A 13196-nucleotide genomic window follows, 5' to 3' on the forward strand; every position below is an offset into this window, starting at 1 on the left:
AATCTGAAGTGTATAGACACTACGAAACGTACACACCACCTATATGTGGTGAGAAGTGGTGGCATTAAGGAGTGTGAGAAAATCATTGCTGAAATTTACTTGGTGTCTACAGTGTTACGTCAAGTGGCTCAAACAAAGTACTAATATTGAAACCTAAAGGATTGAATAATACCTTAATAAATTATGTTACTGTAAAAATATCCTAATATTTTCCATACAATAATATAGTTAATTTAATTTTGCACTTACCAGCCAATTTTGAAACTAAATGGCACCAAATTCAAATTTTACCAGTCAGTCACTTTCATTGTGAAAAAATTGGCATTTCCGGTAAAACCGTACTTTTCAAATTTTGGATTTTACTGTAGCCATATTTAATACTGTTCAATGTGAATTTTTGAAAATTACTTTAAAATCCTCACTAATTCTGTATCTTTTTCAACAATATGAAGATGTCACAATACATTCAATTTACACAAGATCGAATATAGTTTTAAATGGATCTAGACAGAATCTGGAATACAGGAGATCCTCTACTTATGAACAAGTTACGTTCCTGAGGCTTGTTTGTAAGTCCAACTTTACACTTGTAGATACCAAACATATTGTACAAAATGAAAAGATTATGGATATTTAGCACAGCTATACCCTTTAATACAGCCTTAAAACCTGGCTCACTCTATTCCTCTTAGGTAATGTTTGTTCTTTCTGGAATTTTCTTCAAAACAATCCAGTCTCATCCACGTTAAACACCTGTTCTGGCAGATAATCCCCCTCAGTGATGATGTTTGTATCCCTAAAAGTTTGTAAGTTGAATGTTCTTAAGTAGAGGAGCACCTGTAGTAAGAAACTGCTGCATGGCTACTCCATTTGCATCTACATTAATGTTAAGTGATGATTATTGCCAAGACAATAGAAAGAAGCCATATACTATGAATGATGAAACTATGCAAATTGATTAATGAGGTTACAGAAGGAAGAGGACCTGGGCCTGGTAGATGATGATAAATTATCATTTGGAGAACATATACAATACTGTACACGATGGAGCACATGACGAAACACACGATTGACCTGATCCAGAGAGCATCTCCTGAGGTGGCCATGGAAACACATGAATACTTAAAACTGGATACAGTACCATGGCTGACAAGTGTACAAAATATAAAACATGGATACTTAAACCAGTGGATGGCAAACCCATAGTTGATAAGGGATTACCCTGTATATTATTGCAAGTGTGTGGTCATTCATCAACAATCTCATATATATATATATATATATATATATATATATATATCACTTTACACCAGTGTTGTATTTTTACCGTTTAATAATGTAATAATTAAAATTTTATTCAATTTGTATGTTTTTTGGCATCCTTGTGGGCATCTGACATTGCAGAGAGTAACAGTACCCTATCGTGGAAACCCCTTAGATTAAATAAACAACAGCACAATAATACATAACAGGAATACTGTATACTATTACTTACTACTTTTCTGTCATTCAGAATACTGTACCTCTATTCACAACCCCGCTTACACACAATTGACATTTTAACGCTCCTATTCGATATTCACAAAGCATACCCCGCTTATTCGCAAAGAAAAATTACGGTATCACTTCACATGAGCATTTTTTTTTTCCATGTTGCTTAAAAATTAATAAAGTTCAATGGGTCTATTCACACGAGTGGTATGAGGTAGTGGTAGTGACGGGAGTGTGGTGGTGGGTGTGTGTGAGCTGCTGGCTGGAACACAACCCCCCTATTTACATTAATTCTTATGGGAAAAATTGCTCCGACATTTGCAAATTAGTTATACACAATGACTTTTAGGAATGTATCCTTTGCGATATACTGTATATATTTTTTTTAAACAAGGACAAACATAGAATAAATGGGTAAACACATACAAGTCTTCTTTGTAAATAAAGGCTAAAGAGACAAGTCTGTTTGTCAAAGAGGTTGGCTGGGTAAGGCTTGAATTGCAGTTATGACCGACTGTGAATGACAAACCTGAAGGCACACTGCTGGTATGGCATCATGATAACCTTTAATGGCAGCGGTTTCTTCTAATATTCTCTTCAAAGGCACTAGTAGTTATGGGAAGATAAAAACCTTCCAGTCATCATGGTCAGGTTATCCCTGGTTTTCAGCTTGCAGACTTTGGTGAAATAGTAAAAGAGATGTTTTGGCTGAGCATTAGATAATAGAAAAACCATTATACAGTAAAATGAAATGACTTATAGTTTTAATCTACTCTTACAAGTCTTTCCCAATGACACTGTAAGGTGGCCAGAACCAGTATAATATATACATATTTCATTAAAATTGTGCATTTAATCATTAATGAACAAGTACAGGTATACATGTACTTTTTTTTTAATACAGTAATAATTAATAGCCGGGATAAATAATTTCTGAGCCAAGAAGGTAAAAAAGAATTCTATAAAATTAATAAAGTTATATTTAAAATAATTAAAAAACAAAACTAATAATTTAAGAACAATATCTGTGCACCAAATAATACAATACTATCATAAAGCCTGTGCTACCAATACCCAAAAAAACTTACAGTACTAAAACTTCTTTGTCATATATCTGAACCACTTCTTTGATGCAAAACATGATGGATTAACACACAAGGGACAATTGTGGAGGAATTGTTCTGAACAGCGATGACTTGTATTTAGGTGGCTGCTGACGACATCCACCAATGCCTCAATGAAATGAGGATGGTCATTCGGAGAAGCACAGCGACGTATACACTCGGCTCCAACCTGTGAGAAAAACTACTACGTTAGCAAAATTGTAAATACTGTAATGATTCTAATTTTAAAAAGGAAGTTAAAAGGAATTATTTTGCCTGTGCACAATTGTAACTTTATACATCATATTTTGCAATGCAATTCCTGAAATAATTGCACACTAAAATACAGTGGTCCCTCGGTTAACAAATTACTTTCCATAAGAATCTTCAATTTGGTTAAGGAACAAAAATTCGATTAACGAAATTCTTAAGAAAACATGTCAACATGTTTTGGCTTGCTCATCAGCCGGTAAGTTAGTCCGCCAATACAGTAATCGGTTCTAGGGCTTACATTCTTTCCCATTGAAGTAAATATCAAGAAGGTTGTGCTATTCAATATTTTTCCAAGTTTTATACTATTAAAATTATTAATCATTTTAACACTTATTTAACATAATTGCAGTACAGAGAACTAGTTTTTGGTGCGCCCATCAGCCACTTCACTCACCCACCAAGGCGTCTGTTTGTGTGTCTGTTCAGTGGAGGAAACATGTTGCTTGTGGTTCTCTTGAACACAGTATTTTTACGTTTTTACAGTACAATTATTGGTCATTCTGAAATTTATATAACATATTGATAATATGTAGCGCAGTGCAGTGTTGATTTAAAGAAAATAATCTTGAATTACACCTAGTGAACTTAAAATTTTATTGGTGAAATGATGGCATCAAGCATGGGTCCCCTGGAAGGTGATTTCTCCTCCATCCCCACTTCCTTCTCTTCTCCCTTCTCCTCCACCCCCACTTCTAATTCCCATCATCATCATCAACCAGGAGCCTTCTACATACACACCTCAAAGTAAGTGTACTTTATTGCATTTTTTTTTTACTTTGTATGTACCTTTCGGTGAGCTGGAACCAATTACCCAATATCCCAATGAAACAATGGATTCGGTTAACGAACGACCTTCTGGAACGAATTGTGTTCGTTAACCGAGGGACCACTGTACAGTGTTAGTATGTGATTAATACATTCTCATAAAAGTTTCTAATAATTGGGGCATCACCTAAATCAGAGGTGTAAGTGCCAAATGTGCGAATTTAAGATAGGGGTTTTTCCATTTTCAATTCTTCGTCGATTGGTATACGTACGGTACTTACAACCATAGCATGTGGCAGCTGCATTTGCGGGGTCCCAATGTAACCTGCAAGTGGCAATGTTTTGAGAAGATCAGAAAAGCAGACATCAAATTTGGTGTTTGATGATCTCTTGGAAACTAGGCAACTACAAACTGCAGAATGCCTATCTCGACAAGGCAAAGCACTTATGCCCGTTCTATGCCAGAGGTCACGTACGCATAACCTTTAGTTGTCGATATCTCAAAATGTCAGTTTGGCACTTAAACCCCTGCTTTAGGCGACACCTTAATTAATGACAGTGGCTAATGGGAACATGACATAAAAAACAAGACAAGGATCACACTACAAGACAAAACAAGGATTAAGGACCCCCTAGTAAGTCATCCAGTTTACAAGTACTGCCTGACAAAGGGTGAATGCCAGAAAAGATTTTGTGGCTGTGCCCCTATTTCAAGCCTTACTTATGTCTATTTGCTCCAAATTAAGTCAGGAAATGTAATGTTACTTATCTGTTTTGAAAACTGACAAAAACGAGGCAATTCGAGAATCAGCTGATCAATTTGACCAAAAGATCTTCCCACAATGGATTCAAATGCCCAAGTTTTCAACTATCAATGGACACCCCATTTTCTATGTTCAAATGGGAATTGAATGGAAGTAAGCACACTAAGGCTTAGCCATCTCACAGGTGAATCCTCTTCTCCATGAACTGTGAGGTCTCGTTATGACTGGAAACTTAACTACTGTATTTTGACAGCTCATTAATGCTGATGAAATGAGGTAACAAGGGCTCTGTCATGATGAATTAAAGAGCTCTCAACATTGTGAGCCAGTCACAAAGTCTGTCATCATAAAAATATTTACCCTAATGTACATTATACATCTGTTTATGTAAAACTTACCTCTTCACCAATATCCTTGGCATACTCAATGTCCAGCTCATGAAGGGTCTCAATATGGTCACTAGTGAAAGCTATGGGAACTAAGATCATGTTTCTCCTCCCCCGCTGCACCAAACCTTTAAAACAACAATTGCATACAATTAAATAACTTTTGAAACTGAAACATAATAAGATGATAAACAGACACTGTTCTAAATTTATCAAAACTGTATTGATGAAACAGTGGTAAGTGAGGCAACTTTAAGTGGGGATTCCTCATATCTAATACAGTACAGTATTACATTTTATAATTGTTTCTCTATAACTGCACTTTTGGATTGAGTCAACCATGCTCTTCCTCTCTTTCCACATCACATATCTATTCTCCCAAACACTTCTCTGACAGTCTCCAACTGAATTTTCTCCTTTGTTGCAATTCAAGCTATACTAAAATTCTATGATTAATTGGCATAAACTAGTCTATAATAGTTTTGATTTAAAAGGGTTGACTTTATCTTCATCTCTGTTTCCTGAAAAGGTACCACTTACCCTTGATTGCCTCATCAGTGGCAGGTGACAGCCAGGGAAGTGGACCAACTTTGCTCTGCCATACTAAACGATATGGGTTGGAAAAGCCTAACTGCTCCATCACCAGCTGTACAGTGGCTCCCACTTCAGCTGAGTATGGGTCTCCACGGTTAACTTGCTGTTGAATAAAGCATAGTTTTAAATGATCATGACTTAGTTTTATTATCATTGCTGATAAAATTACAGTAGTGTTGTTTAAATAATGCCTGAATGAATAAAGATATCAAGTTTAAATCCAACGATGATTTAAAATTCAGAGGCATAGCATACAGTACTGTAGTTTCAAACAAATGATTGAATTAGTGCTTAATAATCTGCCTTAAATCCATGAATAAATTAAGATCTTTACAACAAAGCTATAAGCCAGTGGCTTTGTGTTTGTACATTACCAAGGTGTCATGCATGACAAATATGAAGAAATTCTTCACACACAAGGTGACAGATCAATAGAACATTTAATCTACCAGCTCAAGCTGTGGAATCAAGAACAGTACTGGGTGCCAAAATAGCTCAAGACATAACTATCAAGAACAATGGAGGGATCCTACGCTGGCCACTGTCCTCCTTCCCTGGCATGGCCACTTCTAGTTTGGGTGGCCATTAGGTAAATCAAAACCAACTTATCTAATGTTTTCCATTTTCATTTTCACTAAATGAGCCAGTAATGATTTGTCTAACAAAAAACAAGTATCAAATTCACTGGTACCCTGTATTGCCTTCAAGAAATTACTAATCCGATTACTAATATGAAAAGTACAGTTTGGGACTGTTACTGAGTAGCTTTGAAAAACATTAAAAAGAATGACTGACCCTTAGTGGCAGAGAGTGTGCTGAGAAAAGAATAAAAACATCTTTTTGTTTTTCTTTAGGAAACTGGTCTAGTTCCTTCTGGATGTTTTCAGCAAAGCATTTGACAAGGAATGAGTTTGTACACCATCGATCGATCACACTCCAGTTCATCCTCGACTCCTCAGACCTGCAAAAGAAGATTGATCCATAAGCAGAAAAATTATGTGCAGTTGCACTTGAAACATTAATTTTGTTCATGAAAAAATCTGTATGAGGAGTGAAGTTACAAATTGTCTAACTGGTTTTAGGGTGTTAGGTTCTGACCCACCTCACTAAACCCTAATTTTGCTGAATTTTGGAAAATATGCACAATCTGTTAAATTTTACACCTTTTGCAATAAAATACTTGGAAAATACACACCCATGACTTTCATAGCACTTATCAAAAGCCATATAGTACAGTACTATACTGTACTGGGTATTTATATACAAAATAATGTTTATCAGCACAATCCTTACAAAATTTGTATCCCTCCATCACTATTTAAGTAGATTACCCCCCCCCCCAAAAATGCCACTCTGGTATGTGTTAAATTCGATTTATTTAGTAGATACATTTCTATACATAAATATGGCTTTGTTGAAATTGTTTTGCAATTTTATTTAATAATAATCCCACTTTATGGTCCTGGTTAATAAGTTTCTTCTCACACAAATGGCACACCAACCAATGACTGAGCTATAAATAAATCATTATACATTAGTAATCTTTTTCACAAAAATGAGTGTGGGTATAGAAATGATACTGAAAATGGGTGAAAAATCACTTACTCACCTTTTTGCATAAAACTGATGAATGGCATTCATGCTTGAGCCTGTTGTGCTGCAGCTGTATTGTGGATATTGTGAAAAAGCGATACAATTTTCAACGCCATCACTGTGGAATAAAAAAAAACCTTGATCTGAATTTGCAAGAGCTTTACAAAGATGTAAGTAAGCCTACAGGCCTTCAGTGAGACCTGTGAGCCAGTGGTCAACAAGAATTTCAGCCTGTGATAGATGAAGCAAACAACACAATGAGAAAATATTTACTGCATATCATTTAGACTCAGTACTGTACTAATGCAAAACATGAAATTCAATGTTACCTGTTGACAGCATAATACAGAATCAAAGTACAGGTACTGTAGCTTCATTGATCATTTCATATTCAACAAAGCAGAATACATTTACTGATATATGAGATCCTGAGATATTAAATTCCAATTGAATCTTTAATCAATTTTAGAAAGGTAGTAATGTAGCTGGCAAACTCAGTTCTGGAAGTGCTGGGGACAGGTACAATAGTTATACATTCTCCAAGTTATCCTTCTTTTCCATAACCATATTTACTCTGCAAAACCACTTGGTTCAGCCAGCCACACACTCTTGAGTACCAGGAATCTAAATACTGTGCAGTATCTATTTTTGGAGAAAAAATTATCCTTAGGATTTTCAGATTCAAAATCCACTCTAAACCTCATCAGCTGATCTTACCTACATCGGTCAGCTGATGGTGCGCTCATGCCGACCACACTTCTTTTTCATCACACAAAAAGCATTATAGATTCTTACTTAGTGTACTGTCCTTAAAATGTCAAAAAACAAATGCCAAAAGAAATATTAAAAATGCTGCAGCTGTGCAAAAAGAAAACAAAGTACTTAGTATCAAAAGAAATAGTGGAAGTTACATTATTCAAACAGCAAGAGAGGTTAGTGCAGGCATGCCACACACTGAATGGCATCCCATTATGTGTCAAGAGTACTGCACTGAGGATACACTTGAAATTCAGACCAGTCGTAGTGAATGGGTGAAGAATTATTCTGTACAGCTGAGACAAAATGTCCAATAAATCAAGATAAAGGATTCTATCTTAGTGACAAAATAATATACATACTCTTCCATCTGCTGTAGTGTGTCTTCTGTGAGAGGATGGGCATAACGGAAGCCAATGTAATGCTTATGGGGAGCAGATTCAGGACACTGAGCATCCAGACGTTCACACAGTAACTTTCCCTGAAAACAACAATGAACATCTACTTCGGTAAATTCTTTCTAAAAAAAATTTGGATGTGGGTATCACTGAATATCAAGAACAATTCCCCACACTGAAAAATAAACAGGGTGGAGTAGATCTCACCCAATCCATGGATTCTCAATTTGCCAATCTACGGTCAACTGAATTATGGAAAATATGCACAATCTGTTAAATTTAACACCTTTTGCAATAAAATACTCAGGAAAATACCACTAGATGTGGTGACAATTAAATAAATTAGTTAATTTTTAATACTGTACTGTATAAGTACTGTATTCATTTCACATTTTTCTTTTATTCTCGATGAACTGACAGCAACACCTGCTATAGAAGATGGTACAGGACAAAGGCAGACCATCCTGTTTAAGTAATATAGAACTACTTTTTGTACTGTACAATATCTCTGTATTACGTACACTGTTTAGTGTTTAATACAATCTTGTATTAAGCAAAGTTTAGACAAATATTCATTGGAAGGTACAAAACACATTTTATTAGAAAGGGGAGCATGAAACTCAGGAGGTAGGTGTGTGGATGTTGCGAGGCAGGGAGTTAAGGGGTCTGCGTGAAACTTAAGCTGTGTCAAACTCGCGAGGCCACTGTACTTTACAACAGTAAATCTAATACTGACTGTACTGTACATAAATTACTACACCACGTCAGGCCCCTCATAACACCATCTGTGGGAGAATTACTACACCACGTGATGCCCCTCATAACACCATCTGTGAGGGAGTTACTACACCACGTGAGGCCCCTCATAACACCATCTGTGAGGGAGTTACTACACCACGTGAGGCCCCTCATAACACCATCTGTGAGGTAATTACTACACCACGTGAGGTCCCTCATAACACCATCTGTGAGGGAATTACTACACCACGTGAGGCCCTCATAACACCATCTATGAGGGAATTACTACACCACGCCAGGTCCCTCATAACACCATCTGAGGGAACTACTACACCACGTGAGTTCCTCCTAACACCATCTGGGAGGGAGTTACTACACTACGAGTTTGCTGTTCAACACCTACATTAATCTGTATGTTCACTGTATGTTCCTTTACCTTTCTCTAATGAAGGCTTTTGTTAAACCACCAATGTATGTAATAAGTCATTTATGTCCAATGTATATTTTCAGCCTTCGGGCTGCAGAATTTTTTCAATAAACCGTTAATTATTATCATTACACACACACACACACACACACACACACACACTCTCTTTTCCCAGTTTTAAAGAGGAACAGAGCATAAAAGAATTTCTCAAACCATTAGTCAATATTCACAGCTTACCTGTATATCAGTCCATTTAAAGATTGGAGATCCACCACCAATTTCATCATATTTCTCTTGAATGCTTGGTGTTCTCCGCTTGGCAATCCATGGGCCCATATAACTGAAGAATGATACATCCATATGTTCAAAAACTATTACCAGAGGCAAACAAAATAGTAGACAGTACATTTACCTGCAGGTTATGATGCACATGATTAACTTTGACAATGTGGTTTCCCAGCTTGCTGGCAAGAAATCTTGGTTGAGGTAATTTTGTCTATGAATGGTACATTCGAACTACAATATATTATTTTACATGAACATTACTTAAATAAATTAACTTTTATTTGAAATACAGTACTGAACTGTAATTTTTCTTTTTTTCCTTACGGGGGGTACGCGGTGCAATACCCACAGCCCTCTCAGTCTGGCCCTGGTAAATACCACTCATTTATACATGGAGTTCCTGAAGAAATCTTATAAAACCTGAATGCACCTATTTACAAGTCACAATGACCAGGTATCAAAGAAAATAAAGATTTCACCAAAATGTAACTGAAATGGAAATTAGAATTTTCCGTAACAGATTTGGCCTTTTTTCTTAATGGAACTTAATGGGTTAACACAAGTAGACAAATTTTAAGAATCAAAACTGAAATGAGGCAATAATTTTCACAGATGTTGGTTTGGGCAATGACACACGGCACCTAGCAATTGATATATTTTTTCCAAGCCATCCTCGTTTGAGCATACAGTACAGTATTTACCATTAGCAGCAGCTTGTACAGTGCACTCACTACTATGTGTAAACACTTGGGCATCCATACACATTGATGATTTAATTTCTGAGACCATACATTATAAAAAAAATTACAAATCAATTGCTTGAAGATATTCAAATCATAAATTAAAAAGTTATATACAGTATCTATCAATGAGGAATTATTATACAGTATGTACCTTTGTGCCTGGTTTAGGCAGGGTTTGACCAAAAGGAATTGAAACTGGGCTGAGTATTCCTGAAATGCAATTTTGGGTTTTTTAAACGAAAAACAGATGGCTCTGTATATGATATAAAAATAATCACATTTCATGCTTACTCTTGGACTGGAAGCTGAATTATATCACGATCTTTAAAAAGTCGAAGTAAGAAGTCATGCACTTCATCTAAAGTTCGGGGGCCACCCATGTTGAGCATAAGTATGCCCGTCTTTGGTGTGGTTGTAGGGGTGGCATTCTCAGAGGTTTGTGGTGCCTCCAGACCATAAAAGTTTGAAGAAGTGGTAAGCCGACAAATTTTTGACAGCAAAGGGCCATCTGAAAAGAAATAAAGCAAGTACTGTACAGTAATTATATCATGCAAATAAAAATTCTTCATCATCGTCTAAAGAGTCATTTTCCACATTGGCGTGGGTTAGCCAATGCATATAAAACTTAAAAGCAACTATTATCCAGCAGCAACATCCCAACGGATACACTAATACTGTACTCTTTAGTGTGAATGTTAAAAGTTAATGATTAATACAGTACATTTAATTAAATAAAGCAGTCGGTTATATCATGTGGACGACAAACTTGTACCAGTAAGTCATTTAATACTTAAATAACTTTAAAAATTTTAGACTACGTATATTAAAGGAGTCTCCCCATGTAACAATATTACAATTTCATAACATACGGTCTAAGTACTGAAGTATTGTAAAATTTTATAACGATACTTGGATAGCAATCAAACTGAAAATTGGTACAGAGGTTTTCAATGTACTGTATACAAAAAAGAAAGGCTTTTTTCATGGCTAGAATTATCAGGGAATAGAGTATCATATTTAGATATATACTGCTGTGAATATATGTGCTTCATGGAGTGCCTAGTTACATAATACAGTTCAGTATTTGAAAGATAAAATATTTTTCCTGAACCCTTTTTTAATAAGTCGGTTTTAACATTCCTGTATAATCCTCATGTCTAGAGGACAGAAACCCAAGCCCCAGAGGCCAAACTAATGACTGAACTCCGTAAAACTAAATGTATAAACTGGATAATCAGCTATACATGCTTCATATCTATAATGATCTGGAAATATAACTACTTTACAATAAGATACCCTTATAAGGGAGAGAGTTTCGCTGCAAGTAAAACAAGAAATGCTCCAGTCTGTTCAAATAACCTTTAAAAAGCAACTATTATCAGTCAAAGTTAGCTGTAGGGACGACAGGCACCATCCATGGGGGGAACGGGGGGGGTGGTAAAGTCTTACTTTCAGACAACGCAGGAATCTTAGAAATTTTATCTTTGCAATCCCTGGATGACCAAAACTAAAACAATACTGAATGGGGAATCCTTAGCTCTGAATTAAGGGCTAATGACATAAGTTACCCTAATGTACCAAACCTAACTTAACCTAAAACAATATTTATCACCGTCTATAACAAAACCTGTCAATGAAATGTACCGATGAAACATCCCAGACACACCAGATGTAAAAAATGGAGTATTGGCGTCCTCAGAGCTCAGAAAAAGTCATTAAGATATTACAAAAAATGCTTTCCTCTTCCATGTCTGTTTTCATGAGGTACAAAAGCATTTATCTTCTATGGAGAAACATCCTTAAGTTGCTGGTTCAGGCTGGCAACCATATTGTCAAATACTACCAAAATAATTTGGTAAGTGTTAAACAGACCATTTCCCTTAATAACATGGCCTGAATAAAATAGGATGTATACTGTACTGTGATAAATATTTGTTTAAAGGCTGTGGCAAGATTTTCATATTTGGTTATTCTAGGATTATTAAAAAAAATTACGAATAAGGTTGGGTTGGGTTAGGTTAGGTTTCAACAGCGATTTGGATTCTTTTCTTCTTTTTTTGAGGGGGAGGGGGTGATTTAAGGGTTTTATTCAAATCTGACCTTCATTTCTCTTTCAAATTATTTAATTATGTAAAACAAAATAAAAACATGGAAAATTTTAATATACTGTATTACAAAATTCGCTCATTTGCCCCCAAAATGGAGGTTAGATTTGAGTAAAACACACCTAAATACACAAAAAATATATATTCTCGTTACAAACAGGAGCCACAGCCATTAAACGAATATTTACCATACTGTGCATGATTGTATTGCACACTGCACAGAACAATACTGTATAGTGTATATCATCATATATTTTGTACCTGGGAAATTTCAGGGAAAACTTTTCCAAGTGTGTGTGGCATATTATTCTCTCCATCTCTCTGGAACGTAACACTTAAGCTCATTTAAGTAAACAAAAATTTATTGCATGATGTAATAAGTAACATATATGTGAGTACTTACAACCACTCTTAAGAAAAGACTTAAATAACATTGTTCGTCTCATGTTGTGGCAGACTATAGCTCCCGACTCTCAGGTCCCCGGCACAACACTGACGTAAACTAAATCTGAAGACTATTTCCTTATTGCATTCTCTATTCGTCATGAAAATTGTTTCGTAGTTATGAAACATTTTACAATCAAATAAAATTATATTGAAATCAATTAAAATACATATTACGTCTGTATATTCAGTATTTTGTTTTTAATGTAAAGTTTAAGTTTATTTTATATATTCACTAGTATACAATACTGGTATAATTAACAATTATTTGTTTACGCAACAGCATACTATGACGTAATATTTACGCGAACAAAAATATAAATACAAATTA

General features: G+C 35.5%; 1 protein-coding gene across 1 annotated transcript; it reads right to left on the minus strand.

The window, feature by feature from the left end:
* Positions 1-2453: 2453 nt before the first annotated feature.
* LOC121873277 (ferrochelatase, mitochondrial-like) lies at positions 2454-12911 on the minus strand. Its single transcript, XM_042376724.1, has 9 exons — positions 12825-12911; positions 10608-10824; positions 9526-9628; positions 8088-8206; positions 6986-7087; positions 6172-6337; positions 5323-5479; positions 4795-4910; positions 2454-2784 (listed from the first exon to the last, which is right to left on the minus strand). Exons 1-9 carry the CDS (start codon positions 12865-12867, stop codon positions 2584-2586), a joined length of 1224 nt encoding a protein of 407 aa, XP_042232658.1. The 5' UTR covers positions 12868-12911; the 3' UTR covers positions 2454-2583.
* Positions 12912-13196: the final 285 nt, after the last annotated feature.

Source organism: Homarus americanus, unplaced genomic scaffold (assembly GCF_018991925.1).
Source record: "Homarus americanus isolate GMGI-L3 unplaced genomic scaffold, GMGI_Hamer_2.0 scaffold32929, whole genome shotgun sequence".
In the NCBI taxonomy this organism is placed as follows: domain Eukaryota; kingdom Metazoa; phylum Arthropoda; class Malacostraca; order Decapoda; family Nephropidae; genus Homarus; species Homarus americanus.

What these genes read in the sequence shown, in the direction of transcription:
- LOC121873277 (XM_042376724.1), bottom strand. Translation starts at nt 12,867, where the DNA reads ATGAGACGAACAATGTTATTTAAGTCTTTTCTTAAGAGTGGTT. An exon ending in GTCTTTTCTTAAGAGTGGTT is followed by an intron (nt 10,825 to 12,824) that starts GTAAGTACTCAC and finishes ATTTCTTTTCAG; the next exon opens with ATGGCCCTTTGCTGTCAAAA. An exon ending in CATCAGTTTTATGCAAAAAG is followed by an intron (nt 6,338 to 6,985) that starts GTGAGTAAGTGA and finishes CTTCTTTTGCAG; the next exon opens with GTCTGAGGAGTCGAGGATGA.